General features: G+C 60.7%; 3 protein-coding genes and 1 pseudogene across 3 annotated transcripts; 1 reads left to right on the top strand and 3 right to left on the bottom strand.

The window, feature by feature from the left end:
• Window positions 1-609: 609 nt before the first annotated feature.
• Window positions 610-4432, bottom strand: ARAF (A-Raf proto-oncogene, serine/threonine kinase). The gene is made up of 3 exons (XM_037888604.2): window positions 4371-4432; window positions 1679-1882; window positions 610-730 (listed from the first exon to the last, which is right to left on the bottom strand). The coding sequence occupies exons 2-3, from the start codon at window positions 1853-1855 to the stop codon at window positions 623-625; spliced, it is 285 nt and encodes a 94-aa protein (XP_037744532.1). The 5' UTR covers window positions 1856-1882; window positions 4371-4432; the 3' UTR covers window positions 610-622.
• A 1381-nt stretch (window positions 4433-5813) lies between these two features.
• Window positions 5814-14624, bottom strand: LOC119564859 (olfactory receptor 1B1-like). Its single transcript, XM_037888227.1, is given in 6 exon segments — window positions 5814-6021; window positions 7555-7627; window positions 13809-13982; window positions 13985-14237; window positions 14239-14474; window positions 14477-14624. Coding segments are annotated over 6 exon segments (1092 nt in total).
• Window positions 8567-9354, top strand: LOC119564926 (annotated as a pseudogene).
• Window positions 14625-21600: 6976 nt separating the features above from the next.
• LOC119564858 (olfactory receptor 1E5-like) lies at window positions 21601-22548 on the bottom strand. The gene has a single exon (XM_037888226.1). The coding sequence runs from the start codon at window positions 22546-22548 to the stop codon at window positions 21601-21603; it is 948 nt and encodes a 315-aa protein (XP_037744154.1).
• Window positions 22549-24842: the final 2294 nt, after the last annotated feature.

Here is a 24842-nt window from a genome sequence, read left to right as displayed (position 1 = left end):
GCCGGTGCCCCTCACTCCCGCCCCGCAGCCCCCGCCCCCAGCCCTGCCGGTGCCCCTCACTCCCGCCCCGCAGCCCCCAGCCCTGCCGGTGCCCCTCACCCCCCGCCCCGCAGCCCCCGCCCCCAGCCCTGCCGGTGCCCCTCACTCCCGCCCGCAGCCCCCAGCCCTGCCGGTGCCCCTCACTCCCGCCCGCAGCCCCCAGCCCTGCTGGTGCCCCTCACTCCCGCCCCGCAGTCCCCGCCCCCAGCCCTGCCGGTGCCCCTCACTCCCGCCCCCGCAGCCCCCAGCCCTGCCGGTGCCCCTCACTCCCGACCCGCAGCCCCCGCCCCCAGCCCTGCCGGTGCCCCTCACTCCCGACCCGCAGCCCCCAGCCCTGCCGGTGCCCCTCACTCCCGCCCCGCAGCCCCCGCCCCGAGCCCTGCCGGTGCCCCTCACTCCCGCCCCGCAGCCCCCAGCCCTGCTGGTGCCCCTCACTCCCGCCCCGCAGCCCCCGCCCCCAGCCCTGCCGGTGCCCCTCACTCCCGCCCCGCAGCCCCCGCCCCGAGCCCTGCCGGTGCCCCTCACTCCCGCCCCGCAGCCCCCAGCCCTGCTGGTGCCCCTCACTCCCGCCCCGCAGCCCCGCTCACCCGGCTGGGCACCGATACACGGCGCAGCAGTCCTGGTTCAGCCCTCGCACCTTCAGCGCTTTGTCCAGGGCGTCGTAGACGGTGGCTCCCGGCCGCACGTTGACCTGACGGGGGGGAGGGGTTACACATGGCTCCTGCCCCCCCACCGGGGCACTGGTGAGCTCACCCCCCTCCCCCTGCCCAGACGGCAACGGACCCCCCCCAAGTAGCCAGGCAGACCTCCGCACTTGTGCAAGGGCACGGCTGGAGCAGGGATTGCCTCTCACCCCTGGGGAGCTGTGCAAGACACCTGTGTGTGCAATTGCACGGACTGTGCTCACGCTCCCTTGCATGCCCAGGGAGCCGTGAACCAAGACACGTGCATGTGCAATTGCACACGCCTTGTGCATGCCCAGGGAGGTGTGTAACAAGACACATGCGTGTGCAGTTGCACACGCCATGCTCACACTCCCCTTTGCAAGCACAGGCAGCCAGGCAATGAGCCACGCAGATGTGCAATTGCACAGAACGGTGCCCACTCCCCTGCCTGTCTCATGCACGCTCAGCCAGCCGTGCAACGGGAAGCATGAACATACAAATGCATGGATTGTGCTCAAAATCCCTTGCACGCCCAGGGAGCTGTGCAATGAGCCACGTGTGTGTGCAATGACACTGACTGTGCTCATATCCCCTGCACACCCAATACATACCTAGGGAGCCGTGCAAGAAGCCGCCCATGTGCCAATGCACATCTGGTGCTCACACTCCCCTGCACACCTAGGGAACCGTGCAAGAAGCCACGTGCCTATGCAATTGCTCACGCTCCCCGGCACACCACAGGTGTGCTCCGGCAGCCGTGCACTGAGCCACACATGTGTGCAGTTGCACGGACAGTGCTCACACTCCCTGCACGCTCAGGGAGCCGTGCAAGAAGCCACGTGCCTATGCAATTGCACGGACCGTGCTCACGCTCCCCGGCACACCACAGGTGTGCTCCGGCAGCCGTGCACTGAGCCACACGCGTGTGCAGTTGCACGGACAGTGCTCACACTCTCGGCGAAGGGGCCCCTCACCACGGTGCGCTGCTGGTTGGGCAGATAGACCTTGACGGTGCCGGTGCCGGCGGCCGGGCCCGGCTCGGCTGCGGGGCTCTCGTCCGGCGCCGGGCCCCGGGGCGGCTCCACGGGCACCGGGCCCCCCATGTGCAGGCCATTGGAGACGGGGCAGGCGGAGTCCGAGCAGCGCCGCATGGGGGAAGCCACGGGGGGGGGCAGGGCCTGGGGAGAAGGGGGGAGAGTAAGACACATGGTGCCCCCCTGCCCTTGCGCCTCAGCACGGCAGCCCCCCCCTCACCCCACAGCACGGCGCACCCCACCACACCCCCCTGCCCCCCCTCCCCGCACAGTGCCCACCCCCCACCCCGGCGCCCGTAGCCGCTTGCTATCCCAGCCCTAGGCTCCCCTCACCCCCTGCTCTGCCAGCCCCCCTCAATCCTGACCCTGGGTTGTCTCCCTGGCTTTGGGACGGGGCTGGGGTCTGAGGGTTTGAGCAGGGGGGCTGGGAGCCAGGACTCCGGGGTTCTCCCCGGCCCCGGGAGGGGAGTGAGGGAACAGCAGTAGCTCCAGCTGACAGCACCCCACCTAGTGGGCTGTCAGGTGGGGGGGAGGGGGCTTGGCCGAAAGCCGAGAACTGGTGTCTTTGGGGCCGGCGAAGCCGTGGGGTGAAAACCAGCCCCCCAGCGCAGAACAGTGTGAAAGCGTCACCCCACGGCTGGGAACAGCCCACAGCGCCTGGGAGCTGCTGGGCGGAGAGCAACAGCCTGGCGCTGGGGTGCAGCCAGCTCTGGAGCAGGGCACCTGGGGAAACAGCTGCATATAACATGGGGGCAGGGGATGGGAGATTCCATTGCACTGGGGGGGGTCACTGCAGCCCCCACTGCCCCCCTGCTATGGCGGGAGGGAGATTCCATTGCACTGGGGGGGGCGCTGCAGCCCCCACTGCCCCCCTGCTATGGGGGGAGGGAGATTCCATGGCACTGGGGGGGGCGCTGCAGCCCCCACTGCCCCCCTGCTATGGGGGGAGGGAGATTCCATTGCACTGGGGGGAGCGCTGCAGCCCCACTGCTCCCCTGCTAGGGGGGCAGGGAGATTCCATTGCACTGGGGGGGGCGCTGCAGCCCCACTGCCCCCCTGCTATGGGGGGGAGGAAGATTCCATTGCACTGGGGGGGGGCGCTGCAGCCCCCACTGCCCCCCTGCTATGGGGGGAGGGAGATTCCATTGCACTGGGGGGGGGGTGCTGCAGCCCCCACTGCCCCCTGCTATGGGGGGAGGGAGATTCCATTGCACTGGGGGGGGGGGCGCTGCACTGCTCCCCTGCTGGGGGGGGAGGGAGATTCCATTGCACTGGGGGGGGGGCGCTGCACTGCTTCCCTGCTGGGGGGGGAGGGAGATTCCATTGCACTAGGGGGGGCGCTGCAGCCCCCACTGCCCCCCTGCTATGGGGGGAGGGAGATTCCGTTGCACTAGGGGTGGCGCTGCAGCCCCCACTGCCCCCCTGCTATGGGGGGAGGAAGATTCCATTGCACTGGGGGGGGCGCTGCAGCCCCCACTGCCCCCCTGCTATGGGGGGAGGGAGATTCCATTGCACTGGGGGGGGCGCTGCACTACTCCCCTGCTAGGGGGGAAGGGAGATTCCATTGCACTGGGGGGGGGTGCTGCAGCCCCCACTGCCCCCTGCTATGGGGGGAGGGAGATTCCATTGCACTGGGGGGGGGGCGCTGCACTGCTCCCCTGCTGGGGGGGAGGGAGATTCCATTGCACTGGGGGGGGGGCGCAGCACTGCTCCCCTGCGGGGGGGGGGGGGGAGATTCCATTGCACTAGGGGGGGCGCTGCAGCCCCCACTGCCCCCCCTGCTATGGGGGGAGGGAGATTTCCGTTGCACTAGGGGGGGCGCTGCAGCACCCACTGCCCCCCTGCTATGGGGGGAGGGAGATTCCATTGCACTGGGGGGGGGGGGGCGCTGCACTGCTCCCCTGCGGGGGGGGGGGGAGATTCCATTGCACTAGGGGGGGCGCTGCAGCCCCCACTGCCCCCCTGCTATGGGGGGAGGGAGATTCCGTTGCACTAGGGGGGGCGCTGCAGCACCCACTGCCCCCCTGCTATGGGGGGAGGGAGATTCCATTGCACTGGGGGGGGGCGCTGCAGCCCCACTGCTCCCCTGCTGGGGGGGAGGGAGATTCCATTGCACTGGGGGGGGGGCGCTGCACTGCTCCCCTGCTAGGGGGGAAGGGAGATTCCATTGCACTGGGGGGGGGTGCTGCAGCCCCCACTGCCCCCCTGCTATGGGGGGAGGGAGATTCCATTGCACTGGGGGGGGGGGCGCTGCACTGCTCCCCTGCGGGGGGGAGGGAGATTCCATTGCACTGGGGGGGGGGGCGCAGCAGCCCCCACTGCCCCCCTGCTATGGGGGGAGGGAGATTCCATTGCACTGGGGGGGGCGCTGCACTGCTCCCCTGCTAGGGGGGGAGGGAGATTCCATTGCACTAGGGGGGGGCGCTGCAGCCCCCACTGCCCCCCTGCTATGGGGGGAGGGAGATTCCGTTGCACTAGGGGGGGCGCTGCAGCCCTACTGCTCCCCTGCTAGGGGGGGAGGGAGATTCCATTGCACTGGGGGGGGGCGTTGCAGCCCCACTGCTCCCCTGCTAGGGGGGAGGGAGATTCCATTGCACCCAGAGGGGGGGGGGGTGGAGTAGGAAGTTCCTACCTGTCACAAGGAACCAGCCACCATCTTGAATGAAAGTACCAAATGGGCGTGGCCGGGGGGACTGACGTCAGATGGGCGTGGCCTGTGTGGGACGGGTTTAACCCTTCCCCTGCAGCAGGGCGCCTGGGTTCTCTCCCCGGGTCCGGGAGGGGCCTGGGGTCCAGTGGTTAGAGCAGGGCGGGGGGCGGTCTGGGAGCCCGGACGCCTGGGTTCTCCCCGCTGGCCCTGCGCCTCTCCCCGAGCTGTGACCCTCCGCGCGGGAGCGGCAGAGACCGGGGCCCGGACGCCTGGGTTCCCTGGGCCTGGGAGGGGCGGGTCTGAGCTTCCCATCTGGGGCCGGGCGCTGGGGGGCGCCGGGCAGGGAGCTCTGGGGGGCTGGGCGGGGGGCACCGTGGGGCGGGGGGCGCTCCCCCTGGCAGGCAGGGCTGATGCAGGAGGACCCTGTGGTCCTTTGCCCCCCTTTCCCCCCAAACTAGCCTTGCAAGAAACTTTTCTCCGATGTTCAGTTTTTTCCCTCCTGCCACCAAGTGCAATGGAAAGGGGCCAGGCTCTCGCTTGCCCCGTCCCCCGGCTTCCTCTGGGTTCCCCCCAAAGCTGGAGGGGGGGGTGGGGGGTTGGAAAGAGGATGGGAACGGACGTGTGGGGTCCCAGGTACGTTGTGGGGTCCCAGGTCGGGCCCTGCGGTCGCATCTGGAGAACACACCCGACCTGACATCAGTGACGTTTTACAGCATCTGGGCCAAGAACCTAATTTAAAAAACCCCCAAACCCCCGTTTTTATTCCTTCCCCGCCCCACCCCCACAGCAAATCTAAAAAAAATTTTAGGGCGGGGGGGTTGTTGTCCCCTCTGGATGATCCTGTCTTGAAAGGACTCTGGCCGGCTCGGCTTGAGGTTGGGGGCTCCGGGACCAGAGCGCTAAGGGAGACCCCGTCGATCTCAAAGCACGTTCCACGGGAGAGCTCAGGGTTAGTGCCATTGTATGCAGGGGAAACTGAGGCACGGGTCACTGGCACAGCGAGGCTGAGAACCGGAGTCTGTGGAGTCCAGCGCTCTGTCGGCTCTGTCTGGGGACGGGGTGGGGGGGGGAGAGGGGTTGTGATGGGATGGCAGAAATTGAGGGGCCACCATCGCATGGGCGCTGTACAGACCCCTGCCCGACCAAGACTGTGCAGCTCCTGGCATGATGGGGGAGGGGCCCCAATCTTGGTCAGGGAGGGGTCTGCACAGCAGCCAGCGTGGCAGGGGAGCCCCCCCCCCAACACAGCGAGAGATCTTTCCTGCCCTGAACTGCTCAGAGTCTAAAGACACAGAGGGTGGAGAAACTGAGGCAGAGATCTTGGCGGACAAAGGAGGGGGAAACTGATTCACAGCTTGGTGAAAGGGACTCCCCTAAGATCTTGCAGGGTATCCGTGTGGGGGGAGGGAAAAGAACCCAGGCGTCCTAAGACCCAGTGATGGGCTCCACCCACTGGGCCATGTTGTCTCCAATTCGGCCCCCTCTCCGCCCCCGCACCTGGTTGAGCCCCATGTCCGAGTGCCCCGGGGCTGTGTTGAGGGTGGCGTTGCTGCTCCCTCCTTCTGTCCGTCTCCATTGGGCCCCATCCTGAGAGCGTCCAGAACGGGGAGCGAAGCACTGGGGGGTCTGAGGCCTCCGAGGTGGCAGAGAATCAACTAGGCAAGATGTGGCCCCTGGGTCCCCCAGGGACTCCCTGGTTGGGGCCCAGCCCCTGGCCCCCAAGGGAGCTGGGAGGTGCCCGTGGGCTGGCCGGGTGAAGGGACTGAGTTCAGATCTCTGGGGGGCTGGGCATTTCTCCCACCCCTCGCTGCCCCGGGAATAGCACTCAGCTCCTGGGGGTCCCCCCAGCTCAGTGCCTGGGGGCCCAGAGTCCCCCAGCGGCCCCTGAGCCAGCCTGGATCCCACCAGGGGAGTCGCACCCGCTGCTGGCGGGGGCAAAGAGCCGCAATCCACCCCCAGGGACTTTCACTAATGAGCTGACTGGGAGATGGCTCCGGGGACCGAAGGGTGAATTAATGGGGTCCCCAGGGAGCCCAAAGCCTCCAGCCCAGCACTGGGGAAACAGCTAATGAGAGAAAGTTATGACTGAACTGGGACCAGAGAGTGTCTGAGTGCGACAGAGTGGGGGTGTGTGGGGGGGATATGGGAGCCAGGACTCCTGGGTTTTCTCACTCGCTCTGGGAGGGGAGTGGGGTCTAGTGGGTTGGGGGCGGGGCAGGACTCCTGGGTTCTCTCCCTAGCATCACAATGGGTGTGAGAACCGACTGGAAAGCCCTTGCTGAAGTAAGCTGAGGTGCAAGAGTTGGCTGGGAAGGTCTCCGTTTGTTGTGGGGAGAGTAGTAGGTTGTTATCCTTGTTGAGTCCAGCTACTACCCACAAGCTGGTTGGCTAGCGCAGCCAGGAGTCTGCTCTCCCTGGTTGTCATTTCAGACCCGCTGGGTTGGCAGGTACGTGACACTTCCCAGGGCTGTAGAGGCCGAGAAGGCTGAAAGCCCACGGAGCAATCGCTGAAAGGCAGCTGCCTCTGGGGTGGAGCGAGCTACTTGTCCTGTTCCCCACAGCACGGCGCCCCCTAGCGCCCAGCCCTGACTGCCAAGGGAGAGTGCCCCTGCCAAGCACCCCCTCCCAGCAGCACGGTGCCCCCTAGCGCGGCGTTGGGGGGTTCAGGCCAGCAGTCACTGTAAGGCTGTGGTCCCTTGCAGTAGTAGGTTGTTACCCCCTGTGCTGGGCGGGGCTCAGCAGAATTCCCAGCATTCCACTGCAGGTCCCGCCCCCTCACCCCCCATGGTGTCCCACTCGTCCAATCAGAGGGCACAAGTCACAGCATGTGGCTTCCTCGGGGCGGGTCACAGGTCACGAGGAGCCAATCGAGGAGAGGGAGGGACCCGACTGTTGCAGAGAGGGGTCAGGGGGCGATGGGCCCATGGGCAGCGGGAGGGCGGGGAAGGGCTGGGAGCTGAAGGGACACCCTGGAGTAACACCCCCAACAACACACGCCACAACCACACCCCACTGCAACACCCACCCACATCACAACACCCCACCCCACTGCCACAACACCCACCCCTGCAGTGCAACCACACCCCACACCAACACCCACGCTGCAACAACTCCCCACTGCAACACCCACCCCCGCAGTGCAACCACACCCCACACTAACACCCACGCTGCAACAACTCCCCGCGCAACAACATACAGAGCCTGCAACAACATCCACTGTAACAACACACACAACACACACTGCAACAGCATCCACCCACACTGCAATAGCACTCACTGCAACAACACAGACACCACTTGCAGCAACACCGACTGTCACAACACCCCCTGCAACAACACCCCGAGTTCGCAACAACACCCACTGTTGGATAGAGGGGATGGGTGGACGGGATGGGTGGACAGATGGATAGTGGGGAAGAATAGGTGAATGGATAGTGGGGATGGATGGATGGGGTGGGTGGATGGATGGATAGTGGGGAAGGATAGGTGAATGGATAGTGGGGATGGATGGACGGGGTGGGTGGATGGATGGATAGTGGGGAGGGATGGATGGGATGGGGTGGGTGGATGGATGGATAGTGGGGAAGAATAGGTGAATGGATAGTGGGGATGGATGGATGGGGTGGGTGGATGGATGGATAGTGGGGAAGGATAGGTGAATGGATAGTGGGGATGGATGGACGGGGTGGGTGGATGGATGGATAGTGGGGAGGGATGGATGGGATGGGGTGGGTGGATGGATGGATAGTGGGGAAGAATAGGTGAATGGATAGTGGGGATGGATGGATGGGGTGGGTGGATGGATGGATAGTGGGGAAGGATAGGTGAATGGATAGTGGGGATGGATGGATGGGTGGGTGGATGGATGGATAGTGGGGAGGGATGGATGGGATGGGGTGGGTGGATGGATGGATAGTGGGGAAGAATAGGTGAATGGATAGTGGGGATGGATGGATGGGGTGGGTGGATGGGTAGAGAGGAGGCATGGGTGGAAGGATAATGGGGATGGATGGATGGTTGGACAGATAGAGAGGAGGGATGGGTGGATGGATGGATAGTGGGGATGGATGGACGGGATGGGTGGACGGATGGATAATGGGGAGGGATGGATGGGCGGGGTGGGTGGATGGATGGATAGTGGGGAGGGATGGATGGATGGGGTGGGTGGAAGGGTGTTGATGGAGGGACAGAGAGAAGGCCTGGCCCCTGTGGACATCTTCCTTAGCCACCTCTCCCTGGCGGACCTGGGCTTCACCTCGGCCATGGTGCCCAAGCTGCTGGCTGGCACGTTGACGGGGAGCGCGGCATCTCCTACGTCGGCTGCCTGGCCCAGATGTATTTCTTCATCGCCGACAGCTTCCTGTTGGCCGCCATGCTGCTGGACCGCTACGTGGCCGTCTGCCGCCCGCTGCGCTACCCCGCCGTGATGAGCCCCGGGCGCTGCCTCCTGGTGGTGGGCACCTCCTGGCTGAGCTCCCCCCTCCACTCCCTGGGGCGCACCCTGCTGGCCCCCTGCCTCCCCTTCTGCGCCTCCAACAGGGTCCCCCACTTCTTCTGCGACATCTTCCCCCTGCTGAACCTCTCTTGCTCCCACACCTGGCTCAATGCCCTGGTGTTGCACACCAAGGGGGCCCTGGTGGTCAACGTGGTGCTGGTTTTCATCCTCCTCTCCTACGACGCCATTGTGTCCACCGTCCTCAAGGTCCCTTCGGCTGCCGGCCAGCGCAAGGCCTTCTTGACCGGTGGCTCCCACCTGGCTGTCACAGCGGTCTTCTAGGGCACCGTCATCTGGGTCTACTTCCAGCCCTCGTCCAGCTTCTCTGCCGAAAAGGATGCTCTGGCAGCTGTCATGTACACTGTGGTCACCCCCAGGCTCAACCCCTTCATCTACACCCTGAGGAATGACGAGATGAAGGGGGCTCTGAGAAAAGCCGTCAGCCGGATGGTGGCCTCTCCAGGGACGTAGGTGCTGCTGGGGGGGGGGGACGGGGGACGGGGGACTTGGATCTCCCCAATGCCTCGGAGATGCAGTGCAGGAACTCCATTGTACAGTCTAGAGGTTGGCTCTACAGTGAGCTTTGGGGGCCGGAGGCTGATGAGGTATTTCTGAATCTTGAGTTGTCTTCTTGAGTCAACCTCTTTCTGAGTCACCTTGATGGATCCTCTTCTTGAGTTGTCTTTCTGAGCCATACTGTTCTTGATTTGTCTTCTTGAGTCATCTTCTTAAGCTGTTTTATTGAGACATTGTTATATGCAGTGTAGCTGTAGCTGGGTCAGTCCCAGGATATTAGAGAACCAAGGTGGGTGGAGTAATATCTTTGGCCAATTAAAGATATTACCTCACCCACCTTGACTCTCTTATTGAGTCCTTATCTTTTGGAGTCTTCTTGATATTTTTGAGTCATCTTCTTCTTGAGTTGTCTTTCTCAGTCGTCTTCTACTTGAGTCATCTTTTTCAAGTTGACGAGTCATCATCTGAAATCATCTTACTGAGTCATCAACATTTTGAATCTTATTGAGTTGTTTTCTTTTTGAGTTGTCATCTTTTGGAGACTTCTTCAATTGTTGTCTTCTTGAATAATCTCCTTTTTGAGTAATCTGCATCTTGAGTAATCTCCGTTTTGAGTCTTCTCCAGTTGTCTTCTAGAGTTGTTTTCCATTTGTGTTTTCTTCCTTTTTAGCCATTTCCCTGAGTCATCCTCTTGAGTTGTCTTCCTGAATTGTCTTGATTCTTCTTGTGTCATCTTCTTGAGTCATTGTCACGGATCCACGGGATTGGTGCTTGGGCCCCAGCTTGGGTCGTCTCTGGGAGGAACCCCATTCAATGTGCCCGACCCCTTAGGGGTTCCATTCTACAGCACCTCTGCTTCATACCGTGAGCTCCGTTCAGCGAGTCCCACTGAGACAGATCCCCGAGGGAGACTTGTCCTTTCTTAGGGAGCAACGCACCTCCTCCGCCAGCATCTTCAGGGACGCTCGGCCAGCGCTGTCCAACAGTCGGGGTTATTAGTCAACTGGAACCCAGCATAGGAAGTCTTTGGTTAGCACAAAGAAATGGAAGCCCAGCTTGGCTTTAGTGAAACTCATTGGTCAAGCTCCATCTGTCCCTCCATCTCATCTCCTTCGCCAGACTCCAAGGTGTGCCTCAACTGACTTCCACCTCACCCCCTGCTCTTGTCCTTTGTTCCTGAGCTGGGGAGATGTGGCTCAGCCCCCCTGCGGAGAGGCAGGGCCGTCCATATTGCTCTGGGTTGTTGGTTGATAGGTGTTCATGTCCTGGTGATTGGATTTGCCATTGTCTTCTCAAGAGCTCCATTGATTCGGGACCCAAGGCCCCAGGCAGCGAGGCACCATCCACACTTGTGTCTTTGCCTGCCCCAAGAGCAAGCCATCCCTTTTCACTCACTGGGTAACAGTGCAGCATATAGGGGAAACTGAGGTGCACATAAGGCTTCATGAAAATATTACAAAAAATTCCCACTTCGTTACAGCCATTGTCTTCCTGCGTCTTCTTATGTCATTGTCTTCTTTAGTGACCTTCTTCTGATGTCCTCTTTTGGAGTTATCTTCTTCCCGGGTCATCTTTTTCTAGAGTTTTCTGTTCGAGTTGACGTCTAATTGAGTTGTCTTTTCGAGTTGTCTTCTTAAGTCATCATCTCTGTCCCACTCAGACGCTCAACGATAACTTCCTCTCGTTAGCTCTGTTTTTCCAGTGCCGGGCTGACGGCTTAGGGCTCTCTGGAGGCCCCGTTAGTTCGCCTTTCAGTCCGCAGAGTTCCAATGAAGCGGTCTCCCAGCTGGGCTCGTTAGCAAAAGGCCCTTGGGGGAGATTGCAGCACTTTGCCCTCATCAGCGGTGGGTGCAACTCCCTTGGCGGGACCCAGGCTGGTTCAGGTGCTTAGGGCCACTGGGGGTCTCCGGGCCCTGCTGCGCTGAGCTGGAGGCGGGGGGCTCTGGGAGCTGAGTGCTGTTCCCAGGGCAGAAAGGGGTAGGGGAGCTGCGCAACCCCCCAGAGATCTGGAGATAGGGCAGAACCACCAGTTGTCATCTGCACTGTGGCCAACCGGGCACCTCTGCCAGGGGAATCTTGAGTTGGAGCAGAGAGGTGATTTTCTTCCCTCTGGGTTTGACCCTGGTGCGACTGTGGCTGGAACCCAGTTTTGGAGTGCACCTTTTAAAAGAGGACGGGGAAAAATTGCAGAGGGGGGCATGTGACACTCTGTACCTCAAAATACCACCCTGGAGCCCCCGTATGCACCCTGGTGATGTGGTTGTGCTGGGTTTGGTACAACGCGTCCCTTGCAAGGTCTCAGTTGAGACGTCACAATCGGCTAAACGTTGCTACCCTGTTGGCTGGCGCGTGGGTCTCGTTGGATGGGGAGCTAGGAAGTCTTGCTGTATGTTTGTCACTGAAATATGTGGCAAGGGGGAATGCCCACAGCCGGCCTTTCAGTGGCAAGAAAGGAGCAGCACACGGGCAAGACGGATTGACCTCTCGATTGGCCGGACAGGCGCTGAGGGCCCATCAAGAAGAATCCACTCTCCTGGAGACTCCTTAGAGGGGGCACGTACACCATGGGGGCGGCCTGACCCCCCACGTCATGGCCAGGAGCTTTCCAGCACCTGGAGAGAAAGTATAAACGGTGATCGCCTGGAGGACAAAGACTTTGAACTGGGGAGATTGGTCTCAGGCTGGAAGGGAATCTAGCCTGTGTATTGAGAACCAGGAGCTGCCTGGAACATCTGGCCAGGGAAATCACACAGCCTCCTTTGTTGCCTTCCAGTTCTCTGGCTCCCAATCAGCACCTGGGGCCAGTACAGTGAGAAGTTATTTAAAATCTCTGCTCACTAAATGAAACGTTCTTCTGACCCCAAAGGGCCAGCCACGTTACCAGGTCAATATTAGGTTGGATCTGACCCAAAATACCACGCTGCCGGCCAATCCTTTAGCATCTAAAACTAAAGGTTTATTATAAAAGAAAGAAAGAGCGAGAAGAGAGCGGTTAAATGGTAAAACACTCACATGCGTACAAAGTCTTCAAAGTCCATAGATCAGGTTCTAAGCAGCATTGGTGAGTTTTCTGGCTTGTAAAGTCCATCTGGAACAGATCCACCAATGTCAGTCCTTTGTTCAGAGCTTCAGTGTGTAGAGAAGTTACTCCCTGGGTAAGAAGCAGGATTGAAGACAAAATGGAGAAGACACAACTGCCTTTTCATATCCTTTGCCACATGGCGTCTACATCCTGTGTCCCAAACACAAGCTGCCCAGCACAGGGCGTGGAAAAGCCTTAGGGGTCTCTGTCCACCGACCTGGCCCTACATGTCTTGCTGACTCAAAGGCCTAAACCCGGGCTTCTCTCAATGGGATCACCGTACAGCTGATGGCCTTTGATGGGCCATCAAGCAGGCTGGCTCGTGCCGGTGCCAATCTCCAGAAACACAGCACAAGTTGGAAATGCAAATATACCCCACGTATTTATAACTCATAATACAATAATGATACATACATATAGCCGTGATTATCGTAATTAGCCAATTCTATATTTCCTGCTGATACCTTACATGGCATATCTGGTGAGATTCGTTGCAATTTTGTAATATTGGTCTCAATAATATTACAAATGGCCACCCCTATTCCATGCAGCGTCACAGACGCACCGACGGAGACAGTCCAGAGATGCTATAACACATTTGCATTCTGCAGGGCTAACCGGCTGGGGACCCCAGGCCTATGAGGGGAGCTCACGTCCACTGATATCTGGCGCCCGATGTTTGCTGGGCAGGGGAGGACCCCGCTTGCGGGGAGCGAGTGATTCACCCTGGGTGAGGTGTCTCCCCCGACCGGGGGGTTCCCAGTCTTAGCAAGTCACAGAGCAAGCTCTGCACCATGGCGCCGTGGGGCACCGGTAGCATCAGGCGGCCGAACACACGAGGTGCGGCCGTGCCATAAAGTCCCAACGCCAAACACACCTGGCCTGCCAGCATCACAGGGACGAAGTATTCTGGGTCAGGCCAAAGGATTTAAAGGTCTGTATTTTCATCGTGGACAGACAGGAAAGGCCCTGTGCCCCGTTCCCCGCCCCCCTGAGCCAGCCAGACCCCCGCCCTGGGGATGGATGGGAGCCAGCGCCCCCTAGAGGGGAAAGGCCCTGTGCCCCATTCCCTGCCCCACTGAGCCAGCCAGTGTCCTGCCCTGGGGTCGGATGGGAGCTGGCGGCCCCTGAAGCCCATGTCCCATTCCCCGCTCCTCTGAGCCAGCCCGTCCCAGCCCTTGGGCAGATGGGAGCTGGCACCCCCTAGAGGGGAAAGGCCCCGTGCCCCATTCCCTGCCCCCCTGAGCCGGCCCGTTCCCTGCCCTGGGACCCCAAGTCTCATGGCCTCTGGGAGAAACCCCTCCTCCCCATCAGTCTCCTCAGAGCCCCCGGACGTCCTTGTTGTGCAGGCTGTAGACGAAGGGGTTGGCGGCCGGGGTGACGACGGTGTACGTGACGGAGAAGACGGCCCCCCCGGGGGCCGAGTAGCTGGCCCCGGGCTGGAGGTAGACCCCGACGATGGCCCCGTAGAACAAAGCCACCGTGGTGAGGTGGGAGCCGTGATGAAGAGGAAGGGTCCCAGGATGACCAGGCCGCAGTCGAAGAAGACGGCTGCCTCGTTGACCCGTGTCGGGGAGCAGGAGAGGCGCAGCAGGGGCTGGTGGTGGCAGAAGACGTGGGGCAGCCGGTTCCCGCCGCGGTGGCTGCGTCTCAGCAGCAGCCCGGCGTGGAGGGCGGCGTGGAGGGCGGCCAGGCCGAGGCAGGAGGCCACCAGGCGCCAGCAGACCCGGGGGCTCATCACGGCCGGGTAGCGCAGGCGGGTCGCCGATGGCCACGTAGCGGTCCAGGGCCGTGGCCGCCAAGAGCAATGTGTCGGAGATGCCGAAGAGGTAGAAGAAGAAGAACTGGGCCAGGCAGGCGCGGAAGGGCCCGGCCCGGCGGCTGGAGAGGGCGTGGGCCAGCGCCTGGGGCACGGTGACCGAGAGCAGGCCCACATCCACCAGCGACAGGCTACGGAGGAGGGAGTACATGGGGCTGTGGAACCGGGGGTCGCCGTGGCGAGAGCCATCATCAGGGAGTTGCCCAGAACGCCAGCCACGCAGAGCAGGAGGAAGAGGAGGGCGAGGAAGGGCTGAGGGCCCGGGCGGGATGACAGGCCCAGCAGGATGAACTCGGAGATTTCGCTGCCGTTCTCACAACCCATGTGGCTGTGAGGAGAAGGCAGGGAGCCAGGGTCAAAGACCAGGCAGTAGAACCCAGGCGTCCTGGCTCCCAGCACCCCCCCAGCTCTAACTCACCAGCGCCCACTCCCCTCCTAGAGCCGGGGAGAGAACCCAGGAGTCCTGGCTCCCAGCCCACCCGGCTCTAACCCACCAGTCCCCACTCTCCTCCCAGAGCCGGGGACAGAACCCAGGAGTCCTGGCTCCCAGCCCTCACACACAGTCATACCCTAGGATTCTGGTTTCAGTTCTGGAAAAGGTGTTTGGAGCTGTGTCAGGGGAGTGGCGGGGGTGTGTGTGTGCTGGGAGCCAGGACTCCTGGGTTTTCTTCCCAGCTCTGGGATGGGTGTGGGGTCTGGCAGGTTAGAGCAAGGGGAGGCTGGTGTCAGGACCCTCCCCAGGAACCCAGGTGTCCTGGCACCGGCCTACATTGTGGCTGCTGGTCCCTAGGCATGGTGCGGTGGGACAGGTATGCCTGGTTGTCTGTCCCTCCCGACCTGGAGTCTGTCTGTCCAGGCCTCCCAGCCTAGCGCTGGTGTGGGATTATCAGTCACTGAGCAGGGCTCTCTGCTGTCTGTGTGTGTGCGGGTGTGTGTGTGTGTGTCCATGGGTTCATCCACCGTGAGCTGGCTGTCGGTCCCATGGGGGGCCCGCTCTACCCCTTCCTCAGGGGCTACGACCTGAAGCCGTTCAAGTCGCCGGGGCACCCGTCACAGCCTGGGTGGAGGGCACTGAGCGCTAAACCAGTGGCTCCAAGGTGAGGGGTGTGGGGTCTAGTGGTTAGAGCGAGGGGCTGGGAGCCAGGACTCCTGGGTTCTATCTCTGCCTCATTCCAAGCTCTTGGTGCCTTTGTCACACAGCTGAGATCACACGTCCCTCACCCCCAAAGAGCCTTCTGCAGGGGTGTCCTGGGCTCTGAGCGCTGGTCCCATTCTCCACAGGGGGTCTTTCCCCTTTTCTGCCAGGGCTGGGGGGGGGGGGGGATTACAGAGAACATGGGACGGAGCCCTGGGAAGTGGGGTTCACGGGACCGTGAAGGACTCCTGGGATCCAACGCACCAACACCACGCCCGGGAGAAGGAAAATTCAGAAAAACTTGGCCTGGAAATGTGGTGTCTTTTCGCCCCGATAGTGTAAACAGGTTTTGTTTTGCTGACCTCAAAGCACAACCGAACGGCCGGGCGCAATTCCATTATTTCTCTACAATTGTGGCGGCTAACATCGAGCCGTGGTTTTACGGATTTTCTTTCCAATTCGATCCATTTAAGTGCAGGAATTATCAGAGGCAGCTAGACCTCAGCAGGGGGGCCAGAAACAGAACTATTTCACGACAAGCGATGCTGACGACAGGCTTAGGAGCCCCGAAAGCCCACACAGTTCACCTCCCCTGTCGAAAGATGCAAAGAAAGTACCTTTCGATCGAATCTGAGTTCGCCAGCCGCGGTTTTCTCACTTGGCCGCTCAGTGCATTTCCAGGATTACCGCCGGAACGCTTCGTTCAGCGGGTGTGCTGTGAAATCGAGGGGGACGGAGCCAACTCGAATTGTTCCCAGCCGACAGGAAAGACGGGCTGTCGGATATCATATAGAGCGTAAAAGAGCTATGGGGCTAGGATAACGTGACCAGAACCGTTTTATGGCAATATGAAAGCCATGCGGGGCTGGAAAGGAAGCGTTTTTAACCTTCTCGGAATGAAGGGTCCTGTCATTACAGAACGTGGAGGAAAGTCTGATTTCTGGCAGAAAAATGACCCCACTGGAAAGTTGTCAGCCGCCCGCACCAGGCCCACAAATGCCCTCCTCACTCAAACACTCTCCTACCACTGGCCCATTCATAGCACAACACAAAACACACAACTACACACAACCCCACTACTCCAGGCTCTGCTCCCAACCCCTCGCACGTCAGGCGCCGGGTAGCTGAGCCCCCAGAACAGAGGATCCGAGTCCACCTTCTCACAAACCCGGTGTCTCCCAGCTCCCTGCCACCCCTGTCACCCCCTCCCAGCCTGCACCCCCACTACCAGCAGCCACAGCGACATCCCTCTCCGAGGGGGCAGGAGAGGGGCGGAGAGTCAGGCACCGAGGAACAGGATGGCTCAGGAGTGATTCCGGAACAGAATCAGCAAAACCGGGATCCCACAACGAGATTTATTCACGTGCAGGGAACCCCAAGGGACCCTGAGCAGAGAGCAGCAGGAGAACAAAGAAAATGCCAGATCCCAGCTGGGGTCAATGGGCCGTAGCTCCATTGGGGTCAATGGGGCAGATCCCAGCTGGGGTCAATGGGCCGTAGCTCCATTGGAGTCAATGGGACAGTTCCCAGCTGGGGTCACTTGGCCGTAGCTCCATTGGAGTCAATGGGGCAGTTCCCAGGTGGGGTCAATGGGCCGTAGCTCCATTGGGGTCAATGGGGCAGATCCCAGGTGGGGTCAATGGGCCGTAGCTCCATTGGAGTCAATGGGGCAGTTCCCAGGTGGAGTCAATGGGCCCTAGCTCCATTGGAGTCTATGGGGCAGATCCCAGCTGGGGTCAATGGGCCGTAGCTCCATTGGAGTCAATGGGGCAGTTCCCAGCTGGGGTCAATGGGCCGTAGCTCCATTGGGGTCAATGGGGCAGATCCCAGCTGGGGTCACTTGGCCGTAGCTCCATTGGAGTCAATGGGGCAGATCCCAGCTGGGGTCAATGGGCCGTAGCTCCATTGGAGTCAATGGGGCAGATCCCAGGTGGGGTCAATGGGCCGTAGCTCCATTGGAGTCAATGGGGCAGTTCCCAGCTGGGGTCAATGGGCCGTAGCTCCATTGGAGTCAATAGGACAGTTCCCAGCTGGGGTCACTTGGCCGTAGCTCCATTGGAGTCAATGGGACAGATCCCAGCTGGGGTCAATGGGCCCTAGCTCCATGGGAGTCAATGGGGCAGATCCCAGCTGGGGTCAATGGGCCGTAGCTCCATTGGAGTCAATGGGGCAGATCCCAGGTGGGGTCAATGGGCCGTAGCTCCATTGGAGTCAATGGGGCAGTTCCCAGCTGGGGTCAATGGGCCGTAGCTCCATTGGAGTCAATAGGACAGTTCCCAGCTGGGGTCATTTGGCCGTAGCTCCATTGGAGTCAATGGGGCAGTTCCCAGCTGGGGTCATTTGGCCGTAGCTCCATTGGAGTCAATGGGGCAGATCCCAGCTGGGGTCACTGGGCCGTAGCTCCATTGGGGTCAAGGGGGCAGATCCCAGCTGGGGTCAATGGGCCATAGCTCCATTGGAGTCAATGGGACAGATCCCAGCTGGGGTCAATGGGCCGTAGCTCCATTGGAGTCAATGGGGCAGATCCCAGCTGGGGTCAATGGGCCGTAGCTCCATTGGGGTCAATGGGGCAGTTCCCAGCTGGGGTCAATGGGCCGTAGCTCCATTGGGGTCAATGGGGCAGATCCCAGCTGGGGTCAATGGGCCGTAGCTCCATTGGGGTCAATGGGGCAGTTCCCAGCTGGGGTCAATGGGCCGTAGCTCCATTGGGGTCAAGGGGGCAGATCCCAGCTGGGGTCAATGGGCCGTAGCTCCATTGGAGTCAATGGGGCAGATCCCAGCTGGGGTCAATGGGCCGTAGCTCCATTGGGGTCAATGGGGCAGATCCCAGCTGGGGTCAATGGGCCGTAGCTCCATTGGGGTCAATGGGGCAGTTCCCAGCTGGGGTCAATGGGCCGTAGCTCCATTGGGGTCAATGGGGCAGATCCCAGGTGGGGTCAATGGGCCATAGCTCCATTGGAGTCAATGGGACAGTTCCCAGCTAGGGTCAATGGGCCCTAGCTCCATTGGAGTCAATGGGGCAGTTCCCAGCTGGGGTCACTTGGCCGTAGCTCCATTGGAGTCAATGGGACCAGATCCCAGCTGGGTCAATGGGCCATAGCTCCATTGGGGTCAATGGGGCAGATCCCAGCTGGGGTTACTCGGCCGTAGCTCCTTTGGGGTCAATGGGGCCAGATCCCCGCTGGGGTCAATGGGCCATAGCTCCATTGGGGTCAATGGGGCAGATCCCAGCTGGGGTTACTCGGCCGTAGCTCCTTTGGGGTCAATGGGGTCAGATCCCAGCTGGGGTCAATGGGCCATAGCTCCATTGGGGTCAATGGGGCAGATCCCAGCTGGGGTTACTCGGCCGTAGCTCCTTTGGGGTCAATGGGTCAGATCCCAGCTGGGGTCAATGGGCCATAGCTCCATTGGGGTCAATGGGTCAGATCCCAGCTGGGGTCACTCGGCCGTAGCTCCTTTGGGGTCAATGGGGCAGATCCCAGCTGGGGTCAATGGGCAGAAGTTCCAAAGGGTCAAATTATTTCCTGACCCAGCCCCGTCCGCTGCACCTTCTCCTAGATTTCCTGACCTCCTGTGTAAATTACACAGCTTGGAGGAAGTCCCCAAAACCGTTCCTAGGGCAGATTGTTTAGAAAAACCCTCCCGCTGCTTTGAAAAATTCCCTGTGATGGAAGCCCCATTGCGGCCCTTGGGAGGCGATGCCGATGGCCAGTTGCTCTCACCGTTACAAATATATCCCCCTGCGGCCGCTCCGCACCACACAGAATTTAACACGGTGGCAGCCGCCGTCGGGGCAGGAACAGGGGAGCTGATCCGAGTTGGTCCAGTTGTTCGCCCAGCTGGCCCCATCTGGACCTGCCCCTTGTAGCTGGGTCCCGTTGGGTTGGGCGCTACAGGGCTTGAATCACGTTTACTTCTTTCTTCTGCTCCTGCTCTGATTTTCAACCTCCTTTTAAAACCGGGTCTTCCCAGAACTGGGCACAGGATTCCAGGATGGGTCTCTGCAATTCCGAAAACCAAGGGAAGTCGCCTCCATGAGGGTATTGGGGTCTGGGCAGCGCCCAGCACGACGGGATCCTGATCTCGGTCGGGGTCTGGGCAGCACCTGGCATGACGGGGCCCTGATCTCAATGGGGATCTGGTAGATAGACAGACAGGCCAGAGTACTAGGACATCTGAGGGTGAAGAGTCACTGCATGGACACGTAGTGAGAGGCAGCGAAGAGGAGTTGGTGGGAGGGGAAACTGAGGCAAGGGATGGGGCAAGGACTTGGCCAGGGCTGGCCAGGGGGTTGTACATCATGGCTAGGAATGGCTCGGGGTCCTTTGGCTGGGTTTTCCCACCACGGCTCCACAGTTCAAATGTGAGACCCATCAGCAAGTTGGGATTGGAAGGAGTGCGGGGGTCTTCACACAGTTTTGCTCGAGCTCCCTGATGAGAGAGGCTCAGATGGGATTTCGGGGCAGGGGAGGAGCATGGGGGAGACTGGAAAGATCCAAGGCTGTCTGAGACACCAGCCAGCACGTGCAGAAGGGAGGGAGATAAAATGCCCCCCCCCCCATCATCCAGTGCTCCTCTGGACCCAGATCTTCACAGGGGAGACCCCCTCCCCTCTCCGGGAAAACAGGACCGAGGTGACGCCTCCGCTCTGCCCTTCCACGTCCCTTCCCTTCAATTTCCATTTAGCTCTTCCCTCCCTCGGGCTGTCTCCTCCCTTCGTGGGCCATGGGAGACCAGCCCTCGGCATACGCATGACCCTGGCAGCTTGGCAGTGAGCCCATGACCGGGATCCACTCTCATGCTTCAGGGCAGTGCAGTGGTCAGGAAGGATTCATTTTCCCCCGGGGCATGTGACCCAGGGACTTCTAGGATCCCAGCTGAATCCAGAGGTTAAATCACCTCTCTGCTCCCGCTCACGATTCCCTTATTTGTACATCCCCGAGTCCCCCGCCTGCCCACAGCTAGCTTCTCTCCGCCCTCCCCCAGCCCCCTCCCCCAGCTGCCGAACAGCTGGGGCTGGTGGGTGCTGAGCACTATTTGCTTTCCGTGGGTGCTCCAGCCCCAGAGCACCCACAGAGTCGGCACCTGTGATTCATCCCAGTGTCGTGCTGGGAGCTCACGGTCAGCGGATCATGCCCCATGACTTAATTCCCCCCCCCTCAGTTTTTATTGATGTAAATTTCCACCATTGTGGGAAATTTACTGGGGGGGGAAACAATGCGGGAGGGGTCAGACAATAATTAGTTAACGACATTTAGCAATTAAAAAAGCGAATCCTTTCTAGCCTGGCTGTACCATTAATAAAAATATCTTAATCAAGTCCGCACGACGGAAAACGAATGGACTTTATTGAAACCACACCTATTTACCTTCCAGATGGCTGCAGAAATGGAAGATTTCCATGGGTCGCCCGTCAACATTATTCAGGATTTTCGTCTCAAGGGCAGCTCTGTCTTTTCGAAATACAAAATCGAGTTTCAGAAAGTCAGAGTTTCCCACAGACCGGGACGTCTGGTTTTATCCGCCCCATCCGGAGAAGGAAAAGCCACAGATTTGAAGGAGGAACAAAAGAAATTCAGTTTATTGTCACCGGCCACCTGTGGAACTCTCTGCCGCAAGACCGAAAACAGGAGCAGGTGCCCAGGACAGGCAGAGTCAGAAGAGACCAGGTTGAGCCCTGCCCCCTGAAAGGGAAATTAGCCTGCTGACTTTGGGGCAAAGCTACCCCAGTGGGCCAGGGAAACTCATAATCCCCACCAGGGGGCGCTTGGCGCATTCCTCTGCCAGCAGCCCCGTGAAGACGGGATACCGGGTTAGATGGGCCCGTTGCTCTGGTCCACGGCAGCAGGGAGTGTGGGAGATAATACGGTTGGATAGGCCTCTGGTTCCCATCGACACCAGCAATTCGGCTGCTTCCATTTTCGGGGCCAGGAGTTGTGACTCCCAGCCCCGCTGCTCTGACTCACTAAGACCCTGCTCCAGGCCCAGAGCCAGGGAGAGAACCCAGGAGTCCTGACTCCCAGCCCCCACCCCCCAACCCCTAGACCCCACTCCCCTCCCAGGCAGAAGGGACTGGACCAATCCTCCCGCATCCCTGCCGGCCACCTTAGCCCCAGGCCCTTGCTGTCCCCCTGTCCTCGGCCACCGGCTCTCCTCCCGCCCGGGCTAGGCTCCCAGGGGTGCCGGCCCCCTCCCCAGCGCCCGCCAGAGAGCCCCCCTCATCTCCTGGTTGCGGAGGCTGTAGATGAAGGGGTTGAGGAGGGGCGTGACGGTGGAGTAGAGCAGGGTGGCCACCATGTCCCGCCAGGGGGCGTAGCTGCCGGCCGGCCGGAGGAAAAGCCCGATGACGGTGCCGTAGAACAGGGCCACCGTGGCCAGGTGGGCCCCGCAGGTGGAGAGGGCCCGGCGCCAGCCCCGGGCAGCGGGCAGCCGGGCCAGGGTGGCCACGACGCGCCCGTAGGAGCCGGCCACCAGGAGCAGCGGCCCCAGCACGGCCAGGCTGCCCTCGGCCAGGATGGCGGCATGGTTGGGCCGGGTGTCTCCGCCGGCCAGGGCCAGGAGCTGGCGCAGGTCGCAGAAGAAGTGGCGGAGGCGGGGGCGGGCGGCGAAGGGCAGGCGGGCGAGGAGCAGGGTGTGGAGCAGGGCGTGGAGCTGGGCCATCCCCCAGGAGGCGCCCACCAGCCCCCAGCGGCGCCCGGGGCTCATCACGGCGGTGTAACGCAGCGGGCGGCAGACGGCCAGGTAGCGGTCGTAGGCCATGACGGCCAGTAGGAAGTTCTCCAGCACCCCGAAGGCGATGAAGATGTAGTTCTGGGCCAGGCAGGCGGCGTAAGGCACTGCCCGGCTCCCGGACGCCAGGGTCCCCAGCGCCGTGGGGGCCGCGGCCGAGGTGAAGCCCACGTCGGCCAGTGAGAGGTGGGCCAGGAAGAAGTACATGGGGGCCCGGTGCAGGCGGGGGTCCCGGCGGATCAGCAGGGCCACCAGCAGGTTGCCCAGGAGGGTGGCCAGGTAGGTGCCCAGGAAGAGGGGGAAGAGCAGACGGCGCGTGGCCGGGCGGGAGGCGAGGCCCAGCAGGACGAACTCGGAGACGCTGGTCCCATTCCTCGGTCCCATGGCCCTGCGGGGGGAAGAGCGGGGGACAGAGTTATGGGTCTGGGCCCACTACCCCCCCGCTGGCCCCTAATGCCCTGCCCATGGAGCTCTCCAGCCTAGGGCTACCTGCCGGACCCCATGCGCCCCTTCTGGCTACTGGTCCTCCCCCACATACCCCTTCCAGCTATCTGTCTATCCCCCCATCTATCCATCCTCATTCCCCCCATCTATCTATTCCCAGACCTCCCCTCTGTCTGTCCATCCATCCCCATCCACCCCCTCTGTCTGTCCATCCATCCATCCATCCATCCGTCCATCCATCCACCCACATCCACCCCCTCTATCTGTCCATCCATCCCCCCACACCCCCTCTGTCTACCCATCCACCCCCATCCACCCCTCTGTCCATCCATCCCCCACACCCCCCCTCTGTCTGTCCATCCCTCCCCATCCACCCCTCTGTCCATCCATCCCCATCCACCCCCTCTGTCCGTCCATCCATCCACCCACATCCACCCCCTCTATCTGTCCATCCATCCCCCCACACCCCATCTGTCTACCCATCTACCCCCATTGTCCATCCATCCCCCTCACCCCCCGTGTCTGTCCATCCCTCCCCATCCACCCCTCTGTCCTTCCGTCCATCCATCCATCCATCACCATCCACCCCCTCTACCTATCCACCCCTCCCCACCCACCCCATGTGTCTGCCCATCCATCCCCACCCATCCCCTCTGTCTGGCCATCCATCCCCACACCCCCCTCTATCTATCTATCTATCTATCTATCTACCCTCTGTCCCCCTCCCCGCATACACCGTGTCTATTTATAAACTGGGTTCAAGGGCTCTGCGTTGGTGCGGTGGGGTCAGTTGTTTTGAACGGTAAAAGGGTGGGGCAAAGAACAGCAGCATCCCTCAAACTGTGGGGCATGGGAGCAGTATGGCTCGGCCTGTGGAACTCCCCACTACAAGATATTCCATTTCACAAGGTACTTGGGTGCTGCAGTGTCAAGTCCCTCAGTCATTTGGATTTTATCTACCCAACACCCGGGAAGAATTATTATCCCTGACTGAGAGCTGGGGGCGGCTTTGTGCAGTTCAACTCCCGTCAAACTAATCGGCCTTTCTCCGTATGAGCGTAACCCACTTTGGAACTGGATTAAACTAGTCCAGAAAAAGGGGACGTGTTATTCCAGAATAAGAGAGTCCACACATGGAGGCATCGGGGTAGCCAACCCGCTTTCTATTCACACCCTTCCTTAACTTCCCACCGCCGGCTCCCATTTCCTTGGCTTCCTCGGGTGCCTGAGACAGTGTGAACAGAATTGGCTTGGCTCCACTTCCCCTCTCTTGGCCTCCAGAGGGCTCCATAGCATTTTAAACATGCCCGAAGCGAGACAGGAATCACTTTACTGGCCTTCTCTTAGTCCAGTTGTGATTACTGATTTTCCTGATTTCCGTTCCCCTCCTCTGGGTGTGTTTCTGGGTGTGTTTCCCTCCGATTCCACCCTCTCAATTAATGCCACTGAGCCACCACGGAAAAGAACCGGGGATCTGTGACCCCAATAAATAGGTGTCAGCAGTGTTCAGGTTTCAGAGCAGCAGCCGTGTTAGTCCGTATTCGCAAAAAGAACAGGGGGACTTGTGGCACCTTGGAGACTAACCAATTTATTTGAGCATCAGCTTTCGTGAGCTACAGCTCACTGCATCGGATGCATTCGGTGGAAAATACAGTGGGGAGATTTATGTGCACAGAGAACATGAAACAATGGGTGTTACCGTACACACTGCAAGGAGAGTGATCAGGTAAGGTGAGCTATTTCCAGCAGGAGAGCGGGGGGTGGGGGGGACCACACGATCCATCGTCTACAGCCAAGCTCTGCGATACAACCGCATTTGCTCCAACCCATCAGACAGAGACAAACACCTACAAGATCTCTATCAAGCATTCTCACAACTACAGTACCCACCTGCTGAAGTGGAGAAACAGATGGACAGAGCCAGAAGAGTACCCAGAAGTCTCCTACTCCAGGACAGGCCCAACAAAGGAAAGATCAGAACGCCACCGGTCGTCACCTTCAGCCCCCAACTCAAACCTCTCCAGCGCATCATCAAGGATCTACAACCTACCCTGAAGGACGATCCCTCACTCTCACAGATCCTGGGAGACAGGCCAGTCCTTGCCTACAGACAGCCCCCCAGTCTGAAGCAAATACTCACCAGCAACCACACACCACACAACAGAACCACTAACCCCAGGAACCTATCCTTGCAACAAAGCCCGTTGCCAACTGTGCCCACCTATCTATTCAGG

The sequence above is a fragment of the Chelonia mydas genome, chromosome 23, assembly GCF_015237465.2.
Source record: "Chelonia mydas isolate rCheMyd1 chromosome 23, rCheMyd1.pri.v2, whole genome shotgun sequence".
Lineage (NCBI taxonomy): Eukaryota > Metazoa > Chordata > Testudines > Cheloniidae > Chelonia > Chelonia mydas.
Note: the sequence above shows the minus strand (reverse complement) of the source record. Positions and strands in the feature narration are given on the sequence as shown.

What these genes read in the sequence shown, in the direction of transcription:
- ARAF (XM_037888604.2), bottom strand. Translation starts at nt 1,855, where the DNA reads ATGCGGCGCTGCTCGGACTCCGCCTGCCCCGTCTCCAATGGCCTGCAC. An exon ending in CCAACCAGCAGCGCACCGTG is followed by an intron (nt 731 to 1,678) that starts GTGAGGGGCCCC and finishes CCCCCCCGTCAG; the next exon opens with GTCAACGTGCGGCCGGGAGC.
- LOC119564858 (XM_037888226.1), bottom strand. Translation starts at nt 22,548, where the DNA reads ATGGGACCGAGGAATGGGACCAGCGTCTCCGAGTTCGTCCTGCTGGGC.